We start from the raw sequence: 26021 nt of genomic DNA on the forward strand, positions 1-26021 counted from the left end.
TTTGAATAGTTCTTGTTTACAGACCTCTTTATCTACTGGCCATTTTTGTTGCTTGGTGTCAATGCAGAAAGTGAAAATTGCAATTATGGTTGAGATATTGCTCAGCGTCTTTGGATCTCAGCCGGGGTTGCTGGTGAGATGAAAGGCGGTGTTGGCTGCATCGCTGGGCGATAGAGCACTCTGACTCTTCGGCGGGGCTAACGGATCTTGTTGGTTCACTGAGAGATGTGGTATCTCCCATTTGAATTAAAGATGAATTAACATTAAATTGGAGTCTAGACCTCTGGTACACAACAGAATCAAACATACTTTAATAATCCCAGGGGGAAATTGTTGTTTCAGTACAATCACCATAACATGAACAAACATCACAAACATTTCAGGGGGAGACGATTTACTGACCCTTGCTGCCAAGGTCACCACGCGGTGACCACAGGGCGCTGCCATTACTCTGTGAAAAGATAGAGGCCACAAAAGAAGGGAAGGTGAGAGGGTAAAAAACATAACTCAAACTTTATCCTATAACAGGATACAGTTTGAGATATCAAAAAACCTCTTGCACAACAGCACAAATAATACGAGACACATATAGGAAGGATAGCATTGTAGATTTGTCTACGGGGGGGCGTGGTTGAAGTCCCCTGTGATCAGTAGGAAGGCGCGGCGGTGCTCTGTTTGTTTACCGCTCCGTGGATTCGCTCATCAGAGGGGGGGGTGTATAAGCACAGAGACAGATCACGTGGCCAAACTCTCGCGGCAAGTAGTAAGCTCTCAAACTCCCTGCCAGGATTTCAACGTCCGAGCAGCATATCTTCTGCTTCCTGTGCGCTGCGTTCCACCACCTCTCATTCACAAACACCGCCAGCCTACCTCCACTCTTTTTTTTTTCCGCTCTCCGACAAAGTTCCGTCTGCGCGGACGAGTTCAAAGCCTTCCCCTGAGATCGCCGAGACTGCCACAGCCCCACCCAGCCACGTTTCCGTGAAGCACTCAACACCAACGTCCCTGCACCTCCCCTGGAAACGGGCCAGCGTCGCCTGCTCCTCGGTCCTGGGGGGGAGAGATCCTACGCCACCCGCATCAACTGATGGCAGACGACCCCTCCGTCCCGCCGCCACTGCAGCCTCCTAGTTTCCTCCGTACCACACAGAGGGAAGGTGATGCTGCAAACTTGGCCATGACAAGAATTTGATCACAGACCCACCACATGTAAACAACATGCAGAAGTTCCGCTGAACATCTTCTCAACACAGCGGGGCTGCACAGAAGACAAACAAGCTACTTGGTTCACAACGGTTGTATTCTCGGGGTGTAATTTCATCTGTGGGCAGTCACCTCTGTTGTGACTGGAGCTGTAGGTGGCCCGAGAAGTTGTAGTCCCAACTGTGTTGCATGCTGGGAGTTGCAGTTTGTCACGTCATAATGGCATAGCACTGGTGAGGGAGAGCCAGAGAAATGATAGTTTGAAAATAAATTAAATTGTCGAAGCCAAACATGACAGCTGCAGGGTGGGTTTTTTTGGGATTTGAGCCAAATGACGCCACTCGCTTAATTTGTCTGAGCTGGTCGGTTGAGAGGATAATCTTGCGTCATTATGCCATTACCATATTAGTTGCAAAAGGTTTCCAACTGACAATACGATTTATAATATGTTTTCGAAAAAATGGCCATACAGCAAAATATTGTGTGACAGGACTAGGTGTCCTTTTCTCTCTTGACTTGATCATCCCTTTTTTGTTGTACCACTCCTGAGATGGGAGCTGCTCAGCCTAAAGATGGTTGCTTTGAATCTTGGAAGATGTGTGAAATGAGTGCCATCAGTTATGTACTGGATGATTAGATTAAAATTGGGTAATGCAAAATGACACATTTAAATAGCTGAAATGTTAAAGAAAAAGAGGGTAGTTTATATCTGTAAAACAGATTTTTGTATGTCCGTAATTGGGTAGGGTTGTTTTGCTATCGGTGTATTTAAAGTACTTCTTGATTCTGAGATCATACAAGTTGCTATATATTAGTTCACATATTATGACCCAAGGAAAAAGAAAAGCAAAAATTCGTTTACAAAGTGGATTTTTAAGGCTTTTTAGCGCAAGGCTCATAAAAATGTTGCGCTGGGTGTCACGTGACCGATGACGTAATTCGTTGACAAGCGTTGATCTGTTGACATTGCAACAAGTTACTTCCTGGTTGCAAACTCGGTTTCTCAAACACAAATAGACGGATTAAACATGGCTAAAAAGTTTGTGGCCTATGGTTGGTCAAATACCAACAAGGATAATGTCTCCTTACACACATTACCTAACCCGAAAAGTCCCGCTGTTGTGCAAAATTCAGTTCCCCTGTGAAAATCTGTTCCCCTCTGTGTCGGGAGCCAGAGAGGCGGGGTTTCACGGCGCTTCTGATCGTTTTCTTGGTAAAACAACTCATAATCATGTCAAGGTTGTAACATTCGGTTTAATCGGCAGCTGTTGTTTACTAAATTGTAAAATAAAAATGAACGCGGCCTTTCAGGCAGCTGAACTATCCATTCTCTCCTCTCCTCCCCCCATAACTTTGGGAAATAGAGAGCAACTGTTTCCAAATTCTCAAAAATTATGTGTGATAGCATGTACTAGAAATGTCCTTAATCCAGTAATCTGTCATATTTTACATTACAATGGGATTTACCAGAAAGTCTACACTCTCGTCTTTTCAGGAAGTCTTAATTTTTGTGCCCTGCTGTCAGCCCGTTTCCTCTTATTTCAGCAATGGAAAATCATAAATATACACTACGTGTTGGAATACTGTGTTTGGTGGCTTACTTTTGTCAGGCTTAAGTGACAAAAGTTGGAAAAAGACAGATTATCTTGCCGTTTAAAATAACACAAAACACAAACTAAATTACGCACAACACCGGAGGTGAGAAAATCCTCTCTGAATGGAATCGCCAAGTAACCGGTAGCTCCTAAACCTTCGTTTTAGATGCAGCGTTGCCTCATGAGTCCTGAGCGGAGTGTTTCTCCCACTTCAGCTGCGACAATCCCTGAGCTGCCTGAGCCCAGAGAAGCTCTCTGCGCTCAATTAGAGCCCACCGAGATCTCTGGATGTCTCCTTCTCTCCTCCTCACTCAGCGTGCAGAGGGAGCGGCGAAATCTTGCTGTCATCACACAGCCTGAGAGGTAGCGTTATCCACACTACCTCTCAGCACGGCCCTGCTACCCCGCAGAACCCCGAGGTGTTTAAAGCCGTGGTGGGTATAGACCCTCAGCCCTTTCGGTTCTGAATGTACATTTCTTTCTTATGTGCTGTTTTGGCGGATTTTAGCCATCATAAATGATAGGCTAGGCAATCGGGCTTCGACGAGTTGTTTCCGTGTTTACATCCGAACTGTCCGCCAGAACCGCGATTATAAGCCCTGATTCCAATTATACACCAGCAACCCATTTCGTTTATTCTCCTAAAATGTTTTTCTCAGACCCGAATTGTAACAGACGCACTGTCTTTTGTGGTAAAATCATCACTTTGTGAATCCGTATTTGAACTTGTTGTTGTGTACTCCATTGTACTCTCTGTAGCGTAGCCTGGGCTACATCAACAAACTACGTCATCGTACCACGTGACCCAAATTGTGGATTTTCAGCCTAGCGGTCGCTGAGGGACTATTTTTAAGTCCTTAAAAAACTTTTAACGGCGCAATCACGATCTTAATGCCACATTTTTTGAAAATATGGTCACTAACGCATGTATTTCCGAGTTGGTCGATCTCAGAATCAAGAAGTACTTTAAGCTGTAGTTCTGCTACTATCCTTCTGGCGTAAACCACAATTTGTTTATCTTGATTAGAGAACTGATATTGGCCAGATCTCACACGGTGAGATTTGAAACCTATGTCAGTGTAGAACTTATTGAGGAAATTTAAGATGAGGGCCAGAATACAATCCAGGCTTTAAAGCCTCTGTTGGATTTATTAATCCTTCACCCTTTTATATACTTAGTCTTAATTACCTCAGATATTCTTATCTCTGCTTGTGAACATGTTGGTGTGGAAATAAAATGTACACATTTGACCCTTAGAAAGTAGTAACTCATGTCTGCTGCACCCGCAAAGGAGCAGCATCTACTAGCCAGAAACAGTTTCACTGATGATGATTAAAAGACTGTGGAAAGGAAGCCCAGATAATGAGTTGTTTGTCTCTTATCTCAAATGCAGTATCTTGTGTGAATGTAACCGCTTCCTGATGAATCTAAATAAAAGAAGCCTGAAAGAGGAAGTACCTTCAGAGTTGAGCAGAGACACCTCGGTGTTAGAATCCTAACAAGTTCTCTCCCCTTTTGCAAAAACTTGTAAAACTTATACTGTGTCTGTTTGGTCTCTCTCTCTTTAAAAGTCAGGAGATTAAAAAAAACTTAGCAGCCTCCATGATCAGCTACTGTGGTTTAGCCAACAAAAATGTAAATGGTAATTGGCTTGTACTTGTATAGCGCTTTACCTAGTCTTGACGACCTTCAAAGAGCTTCACACTACACTTTAGTCATTCACCCATTCACACCCTGACGGTGGTGAGCTATGTTGGTAGCTACAGCCTTCCTGGGGCAGACTGACAGAGGCGAGGCTGCCATACACCGGCGCCTCTGAGCCCTCTGACCACCGCCAGCAGGCAATGCGGGTAAAGTGTCTTGCCCAAGGACACAACGACAGAGACGATCAGGGCGGGTTATCGAGCCGGCAACCTGGCAATTGCAGGAGAAACTCACTAACCTCTGCGCCACCGTCGCCCCTATGTAAAATCTCTCCTTCATGAGAGGTCTCTTTCAGTGTAGTCAATGAAATGGAATGCATTGCTGCATACAGCTCAGAAACTGAAGCCCAGGAGGTTGGGAGCTTCAATTGTCCATATCCTCGGTTATGCATAGCTGGGGTTTCACTCCAGTGGGCATCATTAAGAGGCTCAAATACTCCATCTTAGTTTTACACCTTTGGCTTGTTCTAAGTGATTTCTTTGCTGATCCAGTGGTTGCCAGTTGATTTAGCCCATTGGTGGAGACTAGCTTGGACCGGTCAGTAATGTGGACCAGATTTGTGCAAAATCCAAAGGCAAAGTAGCCTATTTAGCGGTATTTCCCTCCAAGGTTTGTGTTAAGCATCTGGTAGTCAGCGGGCCTCCATGGGGCATTCCTCAAATGAGGTCACATTTGCCTGGAGACACCCCGGGTTTCACGGATGGTCTGATAAAAAGAGTGCAAACTACAATGGCAACATCTGCAGTACCAATCATTTTGGAAGATAACATCCCTAAAGCTTAATTTCAACATGCTTTAATTGAGAAACCCAGCATCGAACAGCTTAAACATTTGTTGAAATGTAGAGACCTTAAAATGAGCGGAAAGAAAGCAGTATTGGTTGAAAAGTACGAGAGGCAGTCCTCTCCTCTCAACCAATCAAATGCGCTGAAGACCAGCAAGAAAACCACCAGACTTCTAATCATCACAAATGCCTGTTTTTCTACACACGGGACTTTTTCTGCTTGTAAAATGGTTGTCGAGGATGGGAATGATGGGGGGTGTTAACCAGAAAAAGGCGTTCTGTTGGAAAAAGCCAAGCCATAAAAGCGACTTCATGTTCAAAAACAAACCCAAGAAACCATAGGGGTCTGAAAAGTCACTGACGGCAGTGCTGCTGTACAGAGCGTCACCACAGGGTTCCAATGAACGCGCTGTGCCACGTTGGGTGTTTGCCATTGCTTCACGGCTGGTCGCTGCAACTCTTGTCAGCCAGAGCAGTTCCACCCAGCGCACCGCGGCACATTTTTGAAGCACCCCATAAGCGCCAGCACTTGCTGCTTCTCTAAAACACGAGGCTGTCTAGAGCCGAGCAAATCGTACAGGCAGGAAGTCGGTTGATGAAAAGCAAAGTGGATCTGGTCAAGTTTACAAATAAGTTTACATGCGCGTACTTTTGATCACATTTTATTGTAAAACATCAACATGTTACCTGCTCCAGCACCAATCCACCAGTAGAGCTCACGTGATGCTTGACTCCATGGACGACAAATAAAATGTTATTTAAAGCATACAAGTACACTACTATTGCGTAATGATGCAGTCTTCTTGTGATTTGCTTCTGCGTTCAATGGAACCCCGGCGTCAGGGAAATAAAGCGGGGGTGTGTAGGTCTTTCCCTCTCGCAACTGCATGCAATCTGGGGGATTTTTAGTTAGGCATACACCGGAGTTTGTCACATGAACGGCATGAATTTCTTTAATTAAGAGTGACTTGAACAGATTTGCTTTTGACTGTTAATGTTCTATTTAAACTGTTGTAGTTAACTGAAAGATCATTAGATTAAGTTTATAGTCCAACTTATCTTGCGCTGTTGCTATCATTCCTCCAATATACTTTCCTCTGTGTTTTTGTTCTGTTCTGTTCATGTCTTGTTACTGAAATGGTTGATTCAAATAAACGTTTGGTTACTTAATGTAATCCCTGGTTCTTTGATAATAGAGTGAGGTGTTTCACTATGGGAATCGCCTCTGCGTCACCAACTACGGAAGTTCCAATGACATCACGTCTCATGCTAAGGAGTGTAGGTTGGCTGTGATGATGTTAGGTGGGTGGAGCCATGTAGAATGGGTCCTCACCCCTTTAAAGTACTTCTTGATTCTGAGTTCATACAAGTTGCTAAATGTTAGAAAGTTCACATATTATTATGACCTGAGGATTTTTTTTAAAAAATTTGACGAGAAAGTGGATTTTTAAGGCTTTTTAGCTCAAGGCTCATAAAAAAATGTTGCGTGACCGATGATGTAATATGTGGGTAGGCGTTGATCTGTTGACATGGTAACTCGCTTTCTCAAAGACAAATAGACAGATTAAACATGGCTTAAAAGTGTGTGGCTTATGGTTGGTCAAATACCAACAACGATAATGTCTCTTTACACACATTTCCGAACCCAAAAAGTCCCGGTGTGCGAAATTCAGTTCCCCTGTGAAAATCTGTTCCCCTCTGTGTTTGGAGCACTGCAGCCAGAGAGGCGGGGTTTCACGGAGCTTCTGATCGGTTTCTCGGTAAAAAAGCTCATATAATCATGCCAAGATTGTAACATTCAGTTTAATCGGCAGCTGTTGTTTACAAAATTGTAAAATAAAAATAAATAAACGCAGCTGAAATGTCCATTCTCTCCTCTCCTCCACACTCATCGCGCAGTGAAGCGGAGAAATCTCGCCGTCATCACAGCAGCCTGCTGAGAAGCGACATGCTCTCTAAACTACCTCTCTGCACGGCGCTGCTGTGCTGAGAAGTAGTGAGCGGCATGGGGGTTCCGAACCGAAAGGGCTTTGGGTCTATCCCCACAGCCCTTTCGGTTCGGAACCCCCACCCCCGGAGAATATGAGCGCCACGGCGCAACAGATAAATGCGTGTCCGCTCTCTGAGCGCTCACGTCTAGATTATTTAGTAAAATTCCGGGAACACATAATGCTGAAATGAATGTTATGGTTTGTGCTAAATGTACATTTTTTATATGTGCTGTTTTGGCGGATTTCAGCCGTCATAAACGATGCCAATCGAGTTTCAACGAGTTGTTTCCGTGTTTACATCCGAATGGTCAGTCATGACCGCGATTATGAGCACCAATTCCAATTATACATTAGCAAACCATTCCGTTTATTCTCCTAAAATGTTTTTCTCAGACTTACCCGAGTCGTAACAGACGCTTGCGCTGTCTTTCGTGTTAAAATCATCACTTTGTGAATCGCCATCTGAACTTCTCGTGGTGTTCTCCATTGAACTCTCTGTAGCGTAGCCTGGGCAACGCCCACAAACTACGTTATCGACCCAAAGTGTGGATTTTCAGCCTAGCGGTCGCCGAGGGGCTATTTTAAGTCCTTTAAAAAAACTTTTAATTGCGCAATCACGATCTTAAAGCTAAATTTTTTGAAAATATTGTCACTAATGCATGTATTTCCAAGTTGGTCGATCTCAGAATCAAGAAGTACTTTAAGGGGCTCTGAGCCTGCACACCTATATGGCAGAGATATAGCCTCCACAATACAGTGTGCTAACCTTTGGTGGGAGACCGGTTTTGCCCTTATGAACAGTAGCCCTAGACACAGATGGTCAGCTCTCCGAAAACAGGTTGTCCTGTCCACATAAGCTCTTAAAGCTCCGGAGATAAGCAATAAAGCTTCTGCTGAAAAGAATTGGGGTGGATGGAATGCCACCATCTAACACCAGTATGATGACTCCAATACCTTTGCCACAAACGCAGGGTTGGGTATCAAGCGCACCTTGGAGAGCCCAGGTGGCCACTGTAAACAAGCCGGGCTGACTGAAAGTGCATGCAACTCACTTTCTTAGCTGTGGCCAAGGCCAAGAGCAGGTTTGTTTTCAATGAAAGAAACTTTAAGCCAACACTCTCCAAACATTTAAAGGGATTGTGACAAAGGTCATCCAGCACCAGAGTGAGATCCCACAATGGCACCAGAGGCTTAGAAACTGGCAACTTGTGTTGTGCCCCTCTCATGAAATGACACACCAAGGGGTGCTGACCCACAGGTTTATTACCAAACCCTACGTGACAAGCAGAGATGGCAGCTAAATAAACTTTAATCGTTGAAAAGGCCTTGTCCAACAAGCTCTGCAGAAAGCAGAGCATGTCCATGCACCACTGAACACTGAAAAGGAATGGTGTGTCTTTCCCCACACCCATCCCCAAAAACCCACCATTTACTACTGTAATGGGCGTGTAGAAGAAGCCCTAGCATTTTGTATGATGTTGATGACCTCTGGAGGGAGACCTGTTGCATTTAAATTCCACCTTTCACGGGCCAAGCCCAGAGAGCTAGGTTATCTGGGTGTGGATGATAAATCTCCCCTTGAGCCTGACATGACAGGTCCCTGCGAATGGGGAGGGGCCATGGTTCTGCTGACAGAACTTGGATTATCTCTGCCATCCAGGGCTTCGATGGCCACCATGAGGTCACCAGAATCAAAGACAGGCCCTGTTCTCTCACTCTGACTGGAGTTGGGAATATCTGGCTGAGAGGAGGGAAAGCATAAGCCTTATTTACACTACCCTTGTTAAACCGATCCAAGCTCGGCATGACCGTTTACACATCACGCTAGCACGGTTCCTCGCCTCCTAGTGACGATCAACGGTATTACTGCCCTCTAGGATTGAAGAAGAGACTCAAGCAAATCAAAATAGCGGTGCCCGTAAATTTCAGGAAGTTATGCTTGGTAATAATTGTGATATTTCGTCGTTTGCGGAGAGTCGGGCGAAGAAGGCAACCTTTGGTGAATTTATTTGACAGAGTTGGCTTTTGGGAAGTGGATAATACAACCGAACGTCTAATAAGGATTTACAGACGCAGAAAACGATAGACGCTGAGGTTCATCACACTGCTACGCAGAATCATGTCTGTAAATCGTGTGGCAGGGTAAGGAAGCTAGTATCATTATGAATGTTTGAAACCGCAAAATTAGTCAGCTGACTGGAAGGAGATGACGCGGTCTGCTCATGTGCTCTTTGTTATCTGAGAACCATGCCACTGAAAAAAACGGGCCGAGCCCACCCATCGAACTGGTCTAGATTTAGCACTGCTCGGTTGTGTCTGGCACGGTTCAGTTCAGTTTGCTATCCATTTACACTCAAAGGTTATCTCAGTTACTGAGCTCTGACCGGTCTCTGCACGGTTAAAGGGTAGTGTAAACGGGGTAATAGAGTGCAGCTTCCATTCTCCATACAGAGGGCTCTCCCTGGATAAAAGATTGGCCCCTCTGATCAAAATTCCCAGTACGTGCGTTGCTCAGACCGATAGAACTCTAGTTCTGCTCCACATACTTTTTTTCCCTGGCCAAAAAAACTACGTCATAACAGTTGATATAAGCCCCCACAGTGGATATGCCAGTCTTTACCATAACCTGCCAACCCATCACATAGGGCATGAAGTGTTTTAAAGCTAGGAACACTGCATGTAGTTCCAGAATGTTGAGTTGAGAAGCTGTGCCATTTTTTGCTGATCATACACCATTTACGGTTTTGCCCATTATAGTTGCCCCCCAACCGGTCAGGCACTCATCCGTAGTCAGGGTAACCCTGGATGCTACCGTCCTCAGCAGCACGCCCACTGTGAGAACTGTTGGGTCTCTCCACGGCTGAAGAGCCGCTGCAAATGCCTGATACTCTTACCCTGTGGAACAAATGATGGTGCGGCAGAGTCGCAGTGATGCAACCCACCATCCCTCAACAGAAGCCCCTGATGGACAACAGAGTCACAGATGCCATTAGGCTGAGGGCCACAGTCACAGACTGAATGAAACAACTTTTCCCACCTGAAAACCGTGTCATGCACTGAGTGATGAATGATAGGATTCTCCCCTCTGATAGGATGACATGATAAGAGAGGGAGTTTATTCTGAGACCCAAATACTCCATACATTGCATGGGAGCCAGGCAACTTTTTGCGTGGTTTAATCTGAACTCGAGGTTGAATCGGGAGTTGTGACTAACCGGTCGCTTGATTGAGAGCAAATGAGATAGTTGTCTATGTACGAAAATATTCTGATTCCGTTCGTCCTCAGGGGAAAGCACCGCCACCACACTTGCTAAACACCCACAGGGCTAATGACAGCCCGTATGGGATGGTTTGAAACTTGTAGGCTGGACCTTGATAAGCAAACCTGAGAAATGTTCAGTGAGGGGTTAATGGAGATGTGAAAATATGTATCCGAGAGATCAATGGTTACAAACCAATCCCCTGGACGGATGGAGCAGCACAGTGCTTTGTGTGTTAGCATCCTGAATGTATACCTGCGTAAATGTCTGTTTAACACACGCAGGTCTAGTATGGGGAGTAGTGATACATCGTCTTTCTTTGGAATGAGAAAATAGAGTAGTAACGAACAAGGAGGTTGGTCAGGACTTCTACCGTGCTGATTGCTTTTCTTGTCTAACAGGATGCGATTTCATCCTTCAGGACGTGAGCCAAATCTCAGGTGGCAACTGAAGAGAGGACTCTGTTGAATCTTGGAGGTCTCACGGCAAACTGCAGTCTGTACCCATTGGAAATCGTAGTCAAAACCCACGGAGACGACGTGCCATGACACGACCGTAACCTTGAACTGCACCTCTAGAGGAGTGTAGGATGAAATTATTTACAACACAAATTTGTGAGGGGCTTGCTCTTAAATGGGCTGGACCAGAAACGGATCATTTCTCTCATGGAAGTTGAAACGGCTGGTAGAAGCTGCTTTGCTGATGGTAAAACAGATGGAAGACTTTTACCATTATGCAAGTCCCATTCTGCTCCTCCTGAATCTTGAGCTGCTGGCCAGGGGACGTTCAGCTTTGAAGCCACCCGTCTGCACACATTGTACAGGTCACTGTCCCCGGGGGAGGTGACTTCTGCCCCGCTTGGTGGCCTAGAGTGTTGACTCTAAAGTGAAACACCAAGCGAAGGTCGAAAAAGAACTTATACTTCCACTCCTGCATGTAATTTGTAACATCCAATTTTACTATTAAGAAGGTGATTGGTGCTCAACTCAAGCTTATTTATTATCTTTGACTTACATTTGCTGAAATTTAAATGACCAACATTGATCAGTAAAGTAGGGGGCCTACCAATATGATATACACAGACTCAGACGTTCATGCTATGTCTGGCAGAGCTTTGCATTACGATCTTCAAGCAAAAAATTTACATGCTAAAGTACACCTGATTTCAATGGCTGAATAATATTCTTTTTCTGAACTGCAATCATCTAAATTAGGTGTGTTTAAAGTAGGGAAACATTTATAACGTGCAGTGCACCTTAAGGAACGGGGTTAAAAAACACTGCTCTGCTTTATACAAGATTCATTTTTAAAAGAGCATAGTGCAAATTAGGGCTACAATTAACGATTATTTTAGTAATTGATTAATCGGTCGATTATTTTTACGATGAATTAGATGAATTAGAATTACGATGAATTTTTCGATGAATTAGATGAGGAAAAAAAAGTTTTAATTCCATTTCTTTTTTCCAAAATGGAACATTTGGAATGAAAGAGCAAATAAGCGCACAAAACACAAGTTGCTGCTTAGGTGGTCTGTTACAGTAATATTGGGTAATAAATAATTTTGCTTCCAATAAATAAGTTTATGTTGACTAGATTGTTAGGCATTTAATTGTCAAAGTTGTCTATATGAACAGTGATTTAACACAACAAAATTGGAGCTGTAAAACTGGGGTGTCGATACAGTTTGGTTGAACCCCACCCTTGGACTAATGCCACTGGGGAAATAATTCGGCATAACAATACAACCAGAGCAACAACACCACTTCTGACAATGAAATAAACCACCAGCCGATTTCATAGGCTGTTTCAGCACAAGCTGCATTTTATGTAAATACTACATTTCTACATATTTGTCTACCATATTTTTATTCCAAATACTTTTTTTTAATTTCTTCTGAGGGTTTTAAATTTTTTCAGGTGACCCTTGGGGATGCTAGTCTCGTTTTTCCGTCTGTCTATTATCAGTCTCACCAGTGTTTCACCAAAATTTCATTATCGTAACATAACAATAAAGTATCTTGATTCTTGAAAATTTAGTTCAGAGCCCTGTTTCTCTCTTTCATACAGTACCTTCACTCAGATTTTGTCAGCAAATTAAAGTTTATTCAACAAATTATTACCATGAAATTGTATTCTTATCTAGAGGGTTGGTTTATGATCCATAATCCGATCAGCGTACATCCAAACAATTGTTCAGATTAACTCATGAATTTACAGCACATGCGTGTGGAGGATGGTGCCGCAGCGCTGTGCAGCACAAAACATTTTGGGAGGCTCATAATTTCCTCCTCTCAACAGCAACAGCATTAGTTCTCCACCGTATCTCAGAATCTGTTGCGGGTCCATTCTGTGGACCCACACCAGAACAAACGCAACTTTGCGCTTGTTTTTTTTTTTTTCACACGAAGTACCAAACTTTTGCAGTTTTATTATGGAAATGCATCAGCTCTGCTTATGTCAGAGAGTTTCTATATTGGATAAAGCTTGGTGCGAGTAAATGTACGTCATGGTCGGCTCATTTGATTTTCAGCCCATATGAACGGTCTATTCGGAATACTTTTAATCCGAACACATTTTAATCGCATCCGGGAAAGTTGCCTCGCCCTGCTGTGTTTGTAGCCAATCAGTCAGCTAGCATTTCTTCTTCTTGAGTTTACTGCCGGTTAGTCAAGAGCTTTTCATTGTGCATTATAGCCACCAACTGGTGAGGAATGTGCATCAGCTAGCATTGACGATCGCCTGCATGACTTAAACGGCCCCGCGACATGACAAGTGACACGTTAATTGCGTGACACAACAAATCGATAACAAATTTCCTTGCCAGCACTTTTAATTGTTGAATTTTATTGATTCGTTGTTGCAGCCCCAGTGCAAATGCCAGCATTTTTGCTGGTATTTGCACTAGAGATTTGTCTCCTCTGGTGACAAGTTGTAATGACAACACTGTTGTGCATGGGAGAAGAGGAAAGGCCTCTGCTGCTGCAACTGCACAGGTCTTTTGGTTAGAGGTGTAATGTCTTTTGAGGCAAGAAAGTTATAAACATTAAAGGTGGGCCGTGTTCACTCGCTAATTGGTCAATGGTGGTGGAGATTTAACAAAGTAGCTAGGTGAACAAGAGCGCACAGCGTGTCACGCATGCCCACAGAATACAACCCAAATCACTATGTTTTGGACTGAGTAAAGGCCAGTTTATGCTTGACGCACATACGATCAGCACAGAAATGCACATTCCAGTCTATTCCCTCTTGAAATCATATTTTTTGTGTTGTCACATGCACCAGTTGCACATTCTAACTCATGTTTTGTGAGTAAATGGGAGGACATGCAATTTTCTACATGTTTCCTTGAACGTTTTTTATTCGTATTGTGAAATATCCCAATAGAAAAGGTTGTGGGAAACCACAAATTTGAAATAACTTTGTGGTTTTTATTTTGCGGAAAAGAGTTAATGCGCAAAACATGAGACGATAACGCAATTGCTGAACAAGTTCTGAAGTTTACCTCACATGACTCATTAGTAGGGTGACCACCTGCTAATAAGCCCAAGGGGGGACAAGGGGTATGTTTCTGAGGGACAAAGTGGGACACTGCTTGGCGCGGCGGTGCCCCCACCTCACGGGCAGACTCACTGATAGTGGTTTACACCATGGGTCTTCAACGTTTTCCAGGCCAAGGACCCCTACTCTGATGGCAAGATGGAGCGGGGACCCCCTAATTATATGTTGTATAAAATTGTGTTATATCAAACTGGTCCTATAGTGCCATGTGTAAATGTACCTTGTTATTGTGCATTCAATACTAAGATACTCAAATAATACACAGGTTCATATATTCATGTTTTTATTTTTATTTTAATTAGTGGAAAAAATTGCAGGGGGGGGGGGTGTATAAAAAATGTCTAATCAACCAAAACTTTGGCGACCCCCATGCAGTACCTCTGCGGACCCCCTGTTGAAGACCCCTGGTTTACACATTTCTAGCACATACCACCTTAACATACATTAACTTACATGGTATATTAATAACGCCCTATTCCCATAAACATGTGTGCTCATGAATAGGCCAACCAATGTGTATTTCTTTCTAAATAAAGATTCATAATACGTTGAACATTCAATGAACAGATGCACTTCCAATTCCGATTTACTTTAGCTATTTAATTTTATTTATTTTTCATTACAATTTATTCACTTTAAATAAATTATAATTTAAAATTAAAGGATTAACAGGAATTGTAGTTGCTCTACACCACAGGAACTCTAAAAAAGTCTTAACTCACGACTCCAGAGGTTCACAGAACGAGAAGGGGGAGGAAGGATGGTGAACTTGGATGTTGGTAAAGGCAGGCGCAGGGAAAAAAAACTGTTCAGTGTTCTGGGGACACCTTTAGGACTTTGGGGTGACCTTTAGGACTCAAACCTTTTCAAGACAAAACATGAAGTGGGCAGAATGTTTAGATGTCCACTTATAACATCAGTTTAATCCAAAACATTACAAAATTAACTGACCAGCAATCTAATCACAACGAGCCAACAGCCAGGATGTTTCTGAATCAGATAATTCATCAGCCTACCTTCCATAAGGTCGCCGCTGCATGACTGAAGGCTTCTCCTGGATCTGCAGCATCAGAGCGCTCTGAGGTCTCGTAGAGCCGATTGATGCAGTCAGGATCCAGCAGAGTGAACGTCGGACTAGTTTTAGCTTGAACGGCCATCAGCCTCCATGAATACCAGGTCATCCATGTTGATATTTATTAACACCGATTCAACTCTTTCACTGCGGAGGTTCGCTTAGGTAAAGTCGCACAGCAGAGCCGTCCGCACCAACACAAAACAGGTTAAAATGTCCTTGTACGTTATATGAGGCACTTCTTCATGTCATCCTCTCAGTCATGAATAGTTTGAAGCTGTGGCCATAGTTACTTCCGCGTTCGAAAATAAGGTGGATAGAGCGACCAACTTTTATTGAGAAAGCATTGATTATGCGTGACACGGTCTCAATTTGCGGGACGCATGAATTGGGCTTCAAACGCTGTGCGCGCACGCGCTACGCGGGACGGGTGGTCACCCTACTCATTAGCTGTCTCCTGTCAGTGTCCTCCCGACTATTTCTATAACACACATTGTATTTCTTTCTCAGCATCTCCAGGCTTTACGTAACATCGCCAGTACTAGTTGACATGACAGTCTTGCAATTACAACTTGGCCGATAGCAACAAATTGCTGAAACAAAGTGCACATAACAAAGTAAGAGGGATCATGAGGAAAGATCATTATAGAGAAATATTAAAACCTCATCTCAAGAAAGCATTCAGGATGTTATTGCACTTTTTGGATAGCCTGAGGCTGCAAAACGAGGCTAACCTTTGAGGCCATATCATGCATTGTTTTCTGAAACTGGTAACAAGGGTGCTGTAAGTATTGTAACGGTACCTGATATGATGGCTTGCTTTTATTTATGTTTTGATAAGTCACTCTCTACAGTCATATGACCAATATCTGTATTGTGTAGATCATCACCCCTTTTTATTTATTTATTTTTTTTAGATCTGCAGCTATGAACTTGGGAAGGCGCGTCGTTTTAAGCATCATATGCTCTGTGATGAACATCAGCAGGTGAGAGTTTCAGTTCACCTTCTTTTAACAAGTGCTGTCTGTGTGTAACATTTCAATTTTCTGAGACACTGAATATTGCCACATTATGGCCTACACAGTAATAGGGAAGACTGCTGACTTGACAGATGCCCAGGAGACAATATTGACACCCTCTACATGGAGGGTAAACAAAAAAAGGCATTAATAAAGCTGGCTATTTATACCATATGTTGGGTGGCCTCCCTCCACATACATGTGGGGGGACAGCTTCTGACTGTTGTTTGTGCTTATGCGCCAAGCAGCAGCTCAGATTACCCACCCTTTTTGCAGTCCTTGGAGCGGGTACTGGAGAGTGCCCCTCCTGGGATTCCCTTGTTCTGCTGGGGGACTTCAAAGTTCACGTGGGTAATGACAGTGAGACCTGGAGGGGCGTGGTTGGGAGGAACGGTCCTCCTGGTTGAACCCGAGTGGTGTTCTGTTGTTGGACTTCTGTGCTCGTCATGGATTGTCCATAACAAACACCATGTTCAAGCATAAGGGTGTACATATGCGCTCTTGGCACCAGGACACCCTAGGCCGTAGTTCAATGATTAACTTTGTTGTTGTTTCATCTGACCTGCGGCCGCATGTCTTAGACACTCAGGTGAAGAGAGGGACGGAGCTCTCCACTGACTACTACCTGGTGGTGTGTTGGCTCCGATGTTGGGGGAGAAAGCCGGTCAGACCTGGCAAACGTATTGTGAGGGTTTGCTGGGAACATCTGGCAGAGTCCCTTGTGAGATGGAGCTTTACCTCCAACCTCCGGGAGAGCTTTGAACAAGTTCCGAGGGAGGTGGGGGATTTTGAGTCTGAGTGAACCATGTTTCTTGCCTCCATTGTCGAGGCAGCTAGTCAGAGCTGTGGCCGCAAGGTAGTCTGTGCATGTCCCGGTGGCAACCCTGAAATGTATTGGTGAACACCAGTGGTGAAGGAAGCTGTCAAGCTGAAGGAGGAGTCCTATCATGCTTTATTGGCCTGTGGGACTCCGGAAGCAGCTGATAGGTACCGGCAGTCCAAGCAGCAGGCGACTTGGCTGGTCGCTGAAGCAAAAACTCGGGCGTGGGAAGAGTTTGGAGAGGCCATGGAGAAAGACTTCTGTACTGCTTTGGGGCGATTCTGGTCCACCATTTCGCATCTCTGGAAGGGGAATCAGTACAGTACCAACAGTGTTTATAGTGGGAGTGGCGTGCTGCTGACTTCGACTCGGGACGCCGTGTGTTGGTGGGCAGAATACTTCGAAGACCTCCTGTGTTGGTTAACGCGACTTTGCATCGGGTGTAGTACCCCTGGATTGGCAGAGTGGGGTGGTGGTTCCCCTATTTAAAAAGGGAAACGCAGGGTGTGTTCCAACTACAGAGAAATCTCATTCTTAAGCCTCCCTGGTAAGGTCTATTCCGGGGTTCTGGAGGAAAGGGTCCGTCGGCAAGTCAAACCTTGGATTAAGGAAGAGCAGTGTGGTTTTCGTCCTGGCCGTGGAACACTGGACCAGCTCTATACCCTCAGCAGGATTCTGGAGGGGGCATGGGAGTTTGCCCAACCAGTCTACATGTGCTTTGTGGATCTGGAGAAGGCATTCGACCGTGTCCCCCGAGGGATCCTGTGGGGGGTACTCCGGGAGTATGGAGTACCGGGCCCTTTAATAAGGGCTGTCAGGTCTCTGTACGACCGGTGTCAGAGTCTGGTCCGCATTGCCGGCAGTAAGTCGGACTCATTTCCGGTGAGAGTTGGACTCCGCCAAGGTTGCCCTTTGTCAACGATTCTGTTCATAACTTTTATGGACAGAATTTCTAGGTGCAGCCAAGGTGTTGAGGGGAACCGTTTTGATGGCCTTAAGATTGCATCTCTTCTTTTTATGGATGACGTGGTCTTGTTGGATTAATCAGGTCGTGATCTACAGCTCTCACTGGAGCGGTTCGCAGCCGAGTGCGAAGCGGCCGAGATGAGAATCAGTACCTACAAATCTGAGACCGTGGTTGTTATTTGGAAAAGGGTAGAGTGCCTTCTCTGGATTGGGGAGGATGTGCTACCCCTGGTTGAGTTCACGAATGAGGGAAAGATGGAGCAGGAGATCAACAGGCAGATTGATGCTGTGTCTGCTGTGAAGTGGGCGCTGTACCGGTCTGTTGTGGTGAAGAGAGAGCTGAGCCAAAAGGCAAAGCTCTCGATTTACCGGTGGATCTACGTTCCTACCCTCATCTATGGTCACGAGCTTTGGGTCATGACCGAAAGAACGAGATCCCGGATACAAGCGGCTGAAATGAGTTTTCTCCGTAGTGTGTCTGGGCTCTCCCTTAGAGATAGGGTGAGGAGCTCAGTCATCCGGGGAGGACTCAGAGTAGAGCCACTGCTCCTCCACGTCGAGAGGAGCCAGTTGAGGTGGCTCGGGCATCTGGTCAGGATGCCTCCTGGACGCCTCCCTGGTGAGGTGTTCCAGGCACGTCCCACCGGGAGGAGGCCCAAGGGAAGACCCAGGACACGCTGGAGGGACTATGTCTCTCGGCTGGCCTGGGAACGCCTTGGGATTCCATCGGAGGAGCTGGACCACTTGGCTCGGAAAAGGAAAGTCTGGGCCTCCCTACTGATCTGCTACTCCCGCAACCCGACCCCAGATAAGCTGAAGAAGAAGAAGATGGATGGATGGATGTTTATACCTTTTCAATCCAAAAATATTCATAGAAAGTTGACTTGAAGGAAACATGCAGTATGGAAAGGTGTACCACCAACAGGAAAAATCACAGGCTTAAGGGGATTGTCAAGCAAAATCTATTCAAGAGTTTAGGGTAGCTTTACAAGGAGTGGACGGAGGCTGGAGTCGGCTAATCAAAAGCTACAAATTTTGTATGTATACTGCAAATAGGCGAAAAATGTTACATTCCTTGTGTCAAGCCACTCTTAAACCAGAAAAAAAAATGTCTAAGTGTCTTACCTGAGGTAAGTACAAAATAACCGGACTGTTGCTCAATGGTCCAAATACATCTTTTCAGACGAAAGTAGCATTTGTGTTTCATTTGGAAATAAATGTCCCAGAGTCTGGATTCAAAACAAAGCATGTTTTTATATTAAAATTGTATATTGTGTTACAATGAACCCAAAATATGTTAATTAAAAATTAAGATGCCACAGACATTATGGTATTCTGATGTTGGTTATTTACTAAGATTGGATCGTGCTTTAAATTCTTTAACTCTTGACAAAGAAGGCTTTGTCATTAAGATATCTTTACTGTTTTCCAGATTGTTCAAGATATTTTCCCAAAAGGTAACATTCACTCTGATTAGCTTCCTTATGTCTGTTTCACAACATGCTTTATGCACGCTTTATGAATACTCTGTCCATTAAAACTGTTTCTAAAATATTTCTGTTTTATTAGAGAAGATAAACTTCCAAGGTAAGAACATTTTCTGTCTCTTTATTAACTCCTTATACACTCTTATGTGTTTATCATTAGACATGAAGCATGCAGCAAATGTAACTAGGGAAATGTCTGTGACATTTATTTTTGGGCACATAAACTGCAAGGATCTAGGGGTTAATTTGAGGTTAACTAAGCAGAACATGAAACTATTAAAACAGGAACTGAGCTCTAATCTGTGTTAGACAAGAAACCATGTGCTTGGATGACAGGATACTGAAGTTCAGAGGGTCAGCATGTTGCCATGCTTTGAAACATGTCTGGGTTGCAGAAGGGGGTTGTGGAACTTGTTTATGAAGAGGTTAGGAGGAGACTGGATATTCAGAGTACTATTTTGAATCCTGGCTGGGTGTGATATAAATGCTTGACTTTTCTTATAGCTAACATACAGTCTCACTGATTCATCACTGCCCAATAGTTTTGTAGTTTTTAATGTGTTCATCTTTAGGGTTGAAATATGTAATAAAACATGGTTTTCTGATTCACATCACATTTTAAACTATTGCCTTCTGACACTGCATGCTACAAAAACTGCCTTCTGATTATCTTGTGCTTTTAAAGGACCATTTGGAACAAATAAATGCAGATTTTGCTGTCGTACAAAAATGCAGAGTATAATTACATCATTCTTACTTTTGAAAAAAAAGAAAATGTTTGATCTGTTTTCTGAACAATAATTTGTAATATTTATATCTTCTAAAAAGGTCCCATACCGAGCATTGCTTTTTTGGATCCAGACACGCAACTTGCGTTAAATCAACCAATTGTTGGTGAGTATGTTGGTACTGCTGTAAATATTTACAGAAACCGATAACATTACACTAGGCATAGGCTGCTTGGAGCAGTGCAGCATTATTGCCTTTAAAAAGTAATTCAGTAATATCAGGTCACTAAAATTAAAATGCAGAACAAAAATACAGCATGATTAAATTGCTTTTCTTAAAAAAAAAAACTCATTGTAAGGTAACAGCATTTGGACATTAGCTGGATTATTTGTCCGCCTATTTGCTTGGAAAGGCAACCTAAAGTCAGCTGCTTAACAAGCATAGCTGGCCAGCTATAGTCTTGGAGCAGCATTATCTTCATAAGTATGGTTATGGTTGGTAGTACATGCACCCAACTCTAGGCACTTTGGTGCTTTGGTGGTCTCCTTTGTAAACACTGATCTGTCATAAAAGTATTATGGGAAATATTATTAGTATTGAAACTGTTTTTTACAGGTTTGTTCGTTTACATATTTTTTGTTTCTGCTCGTTAGCCACACCTATGTCTTTCACATCATCAATCAAATTTACATGTCAGACAAAGATAGCCTGAGGGGATGAGTCTCTACATGTCTGAGGAGTTTGGTCCACTCTGTAGAATCTTCATTATTTAACCACGTTGTTGGGGTTTAAAGCATGAATCGAGTGTTTTATTTCGCACCCCAGCATTCTTTGAGTCTTTTGGATGCGCTTCAGATTGCTTTATCCTGCTGCATAACTGAAGAGCTTTTGTCCTTCGGGTTAGAAACTGATGGCTGGGCATCCTCCTTTAGCATTTGTAGCTAGAAAGCAGAGTTCCTAGTTCCATCAGGAAGTTTAGAAGCAGCAACAGAAAGTAAGCGCCCGCAGGATGTTTTGCTGACGCAGGAAATAAAGGAAGGGGCTGGATGATACTTTTGACAAGACTTAGTTAGAGAGAGAATGATTCTTCTCAGGAATAACAGGAAAACATTTGCTTCCAGCTCCACGTTTTGAGAAATCAAATCACCTCCAGGCCATCACACAATACCCACCATGTTTGACTGTTAGTATCAGACTATTTTTCTCAAATGTAATTTTTAAATCGGATGCAAGAGGCTGCACGTCTTCCAAAAGGTTCTACTACTGCCTCATCAGTCCACAAAACATTTTCTCAAGTCATAAAGATGTTTGGGTTTTTTTCTTCTTTTTTTTGCAAATGCAAGATGGGCTTCTGTGAGACAGTAATAAGAAACATTAATAAAAATATTAAGAGTCTTAAAACAGTAATTAAGAATATGTCATGTCATTATTATTTTACCCACAATTACCTATGCTGTAGGTATTATAAGTTTACCTGCAGCAAATTTTGTCAGTTTATTAAATAAGCCAAAGCTGGTCATTTGGCCGTTTTGCTGTTTTGAACCCAATTTTTTTTTAAGTATGAATATTTTGGGGGACATTTTGTAAATGAGTATCAATGATGCAGGTTTCCCTTGGAGCTGGAAGTTTTTCTTAACCTTTCTAAAATATACGTATATTGAATAACTCTTGGTTGCTGAGCATTTTTACTCTGCTTCATCTTATTAAACCGGTTCTATTTTAATGGTTTCTTCATTTTACATGCCTGTCACCATTCCACCATTCCTGGGTGTGTGGATTTGGAGATTGAACAAAAAGTAGGTTGTGGTTAATGAGTAAAATCACGAATAAGGGGTGAGAGGATACTTTTTTGCATAAAGCCGAGTTGGTTTCAATAGGTTAATATACAAACCCATTATTTGGAAAGTGCTTTTTGCATTTACTTTCTTTCTTTGTCTGATATTAAAAAGAGTTTAATGATCTGAAATATTTAGGTGTTTCAAAAAAGGCAAAAACAGAACTTAAAAAGGGTCTGAATGCCTTTTCACAGTAACTTGTCTTGCTTTGGATTTGTCTTCTTAATACTACTTCTAATAATGAAGCCCCAAGGGAGCATTTAATCTTGCAGGAGACAGAGTCAGCAGAGTTTCTCATAAGTTGTATTAGTAACATTCGGTCATGAACTGGTCATGGCCTTCTGCTTCCTGACTCCAGAGCTCGCTTTGGTCTAATCTACTCTCTCACAAACACTATAAAGAAATTCAATGCAAATAAGTTTATTTATTATTTTTTTCTGTTTCCATCCTATGCACGAAGGATGTGGCCACTTCTTCTTTCTACAAGTTTCAGTTCAGTTGGATATAATTGTTTTATTTGTGCTTTTTTTTCCAGGCCTGTTTCTAACCACTCTGTGCTTCAGTCCAGCTACGAGTTCAAGTTTTTACCTCTGTCATGTTTGCGAGTTAAAGTGCCCAATACACAATATTGTGGGCCACATGTTTTCACAAGAACATTTCTTCAACTACTTTGTAAGTGTTGACCAACTTTAAATAATTCCTGTTTTGAAAATTCTGAGAAAGCTCTGAATCATATTGATGTTTTTTTTTAAGGTCTACACAAACCCAGATGACGTGAGTTTCTCCTGGAAACCCAACCTGGACCTAAAGAGCATTCTGTGGTGGAAGCTCAAAAGGGAAAGTAGAAAAACTGAACTTCGACATTTGCAGGTTGGTATTCTGATGCTGTGCATTGTCAAAAAATAAATAAAGCGCAAGGTCAAAGAATGTTGTTGAACTATCAAAGAGTGGTTTTAAATCTACTCCATAGATAAAATTGGTTTTGCCCTCTACAGCGATGCTTTATGTTTTACTAATCTGGTGGTTTAATGATATGATGTGTGGAGTCATGCAGCTCGAAGGAGGGGCGCAGCGGGAACGTCTAGTGCGAGCTGTAATGGATATTAATAATTATCAATTAAATGAGCACACCACTCATGAAAACAAACGATGCATTGTTTGTCTTTAAGTTATTTATTCAAAATCATGAGCGTTTGAATGTCTCTGTCCCCCTACGCAGTCAGGAAACAGAGCAATGAGAAGGGTTAACAAAGAAAGTGGGAGTAATCTTCAAAGGAGTGCAGCCACTGGTATGATCCAGTTCCTATCTAACTCAACTCCTCTCTGTGTCCTTGGATGTGGAAACACAGTAGTAAATCTGTAAGCATGAGAGCTTCTTTCACACGGGAAAGTTATGCAGGTGCATCCAGAGAAGATATGATCAGAGTTGCATACATCAATAAAATTTTCCACAACAGAGCTAATAGCTAGCGCGTTAGTTTATTTACACCGGTAGGTTTATTCCCAAGCGGGAACTTTAATGTCGCTCTCAAACATCGAGGCATTTCAGATAAACAAAATGCTTATGCTGCGTCCAGACCAAACGCCTTTTGAGCGTCAAAAAGGCATCCAACGCCTCAACTTGGTCGCATGTGCACATAAAAGTCCGACACGGTGTCTAAAACCCTCACCACTTCACTCTGACGGCACGTCTGGCGAAGTGGTGCCCGTTGGGAGGGAGCTACCCTGATCTTTTCCTCAGCCCGACTCTGCAAAATTGCGGATGAAATTAAGAGAGTGGCTTGGCTTTAATTACTAAATAATATAATATAATCTTCCCGTGTGTGAATTCACCAGATAATTCAGAGGTGTTTTGAGTTCGGTGAGTTTCACCACCTACAGCAGGAGCTGCGCGTTGGCGAGGGTCACTTTTGAATGCTATTTAAGGTCACCCAGCCCAGTTTGACAACCTGCTGACTGGCATCAGAGCCCACATCTCCCACCAGGACACCAAATTCAGTTGAAGTTCTGAATAGTTGATGCCATGCATCCAGCTGCAAAATTTCAGATTTTCCAATTCTTGGGTTGGCCGTTCTTGTGGAGCTTAACATGCGTTAAACCAAATTTATATCCCTTTTTTTTTTTTTTTATTACTGACTTTATTAATTAGTGCATGTTTTGGCATAAAAATTCAGAAAAGGTGCAAAGGGTTGAAAATGAAATTTAAACCCTTAAAAATTGATCAGAGGTCTTTCCTAATGTAAGTGCATGTGCATTTGTGTTTTTATGTGCATCTACTGTATTTATACAAGTTTTAAATTAACCTTGCACATGCACATCTGAGCTGAACAAATAAAAAACTGTTTCCAGTCTTGAATGAACGTTTAATGCTGCAGCTGTCATGTCTGAAAATGGTTTTAGATTTGATGCACCCTTGTTGAGATAACCAGGTAAGGAATAGACTAACTGCAATTAAGCAGATTTTGAGGCTGATGTTGCCAAGAATTGAGAATAAAGGGATGTATTTGTCAGACTCTAATAAGGGCGACACCATGACCGTAAAATAACATATTATAAACCTAACCTTACATCTGAAACTGATGCAAGCTTGTTCCTCTGTCGTAATTAAAGGATTAACAGATAAAAGATCTTACAGTAGAGGGTGAGGGGATGAAACAGAAACGCTACAGAGGTTGTGTTTGTGTGTATAGACTCTCTTTAGATACTATACTACAGCTTTAAAATACAGCCACAAACATTGAAAGAATTACACAAGAAAACACTGACAGGATGGAGCTGGTTGGCAATTGTAAACTTAAATGTTGGTAACATTTAAGGCATTTTGTTTTTTAATTACTCATTGATATAGGCCATTTTCTCAGTTTCAGAGATGCAACCCAGTAATAATTTGAAAGGGTTTTCTGTTACTTTTAATCCAGTGAGCCCGAAAGATGTTTGATTGCAAAAATAAAATTGCAAGAATGTCCTCAGTCTGAATCTTGCTTTAACCATTGAGAATATCATATGTTCTCAACCTGTTTTCTCTTTGCAGGCATTGCATTTACCCCCTGCGCTCCTTGAGAAGCTGAAGTCATTGAATTACACAGAAGGTATAATATTCTACGACTTATTTAAAAAAAAAAAAATAAAAAATAAAGTTTGGTTAGTTTCTGAAAATGTATATTAATGTCAATACTCTCTCTAGTGATGCGAGTGTTCGGTGAAAATGAGAAGCTTATTGAGAAGTTTAAAGGTGAGTGTGCATTTTTCTAATTTATTATTCAGAACCCTGTTTATCCACTAAGACTGCACCATAAAATATCAGCCAGAGCATTTCTCTTCATAAGTGAAATTAACCTCTGGCCTAACGTTTGCTGATGAAGATGGGGAGCACGAAGAGAAGCTTGTTGGAGAAAGCACAGGCAGTGACTCAGTGTTTATATTCTGGTTTGATAAATGATGAGTTACTTTTCCCTTACATGTGGTGCATCTATCTATCTATTTATTAGTTGGGGTGCTGCCGCAGGTTTAGACCTGACGGCACCCTTTTTACTGGAACTGGTCTGGGTGCAGTCATCTGCTCTTGTTAATGTCAGCTTGTGCTAAATGACGAATCATGTTCATGTTGAACACCAGTGCAACACACACAAAAAAGACATCAAGTACTTGCGTCTCCGTCATTTGCAGCCTTGCAATGAACAGTAGGGACAGAACTTTCCTTCAGTCGAAGTCTTTAGGCAAATCCTGCCATGTGCGAATCTTCGTGTGCTAAACTTTAGTTGCTAAGTGAGGGGCGACGCCCTTTTGAGATGGTTAGTCTTCCACATTTATTTATTGCCAAAAAATGGCTCTATAGTTTTTTTTTTTTTGTTTTTTTTTTTTCAGTGCCTGGACTGTCTCTGGAAGTGGTAGACACTCAAATGGAAGTACAAAAAATGTTAAAAAGCTGAATTTTGCATAACCGTTCTCTGTTAAACCAAAGCGTCAGGTTAAGTAATCTGGACCCTAAGATTGA

At 42.7% G+C, this 26021-nt stretch overlaps 1 protein-coding gene across 1 annotated transcript in view; it reads left to right on the plus strand.

Moving 5' to 3' along the window:
• LOC105930392 overlaps positions 1-26021 on the plus strand; it is a 76457-nt gene that overhangs the window by 8374 nt on the left and 42062 nt on the right. The window contains exons 2-9 of the mRNA XM_012868589.3: positions 16089-16157; positions 19409-19433; positions 19546-19563; positions 20292-20357; positions 22563-22699; positions 22781-22897; positions 25059-25116; positions 25212-25259. Coding sequence (XP_012724043.2) covers positions 16089-16157; positions 19409-19433; positions 19546-19563; positions 20292-20357; positions 22563-22699; positions 22781-22897; positions 25059-25116; positions 25212-25259 — 538 coding nt within the window. The remainder of the gene's footprint in view (positions 1-16088; positions 16158-19408; positions 19434-19545; positions 19564-20291; positions 20358-22562; positions 22700-22780; positions 22898-25058; positions 25117-25211; positions 25260-26021) is intronic.

The sequence above is a fragment of the Fundulus heteroclitus genome, chromosome 13 (assembly GCF_011125445.2).
Source record: "Fundulus heteroclitus isolate FHET01 chromosome 13, MU-UCD_Fhet_4.1, whole genome shotgun sequence".
NCBI lineage: Eukaryota > Metazoa > Chordata > Actinopteri > Cyprinodontiformes > Fundulidae > Fundulus > Fundulus heteroclitus.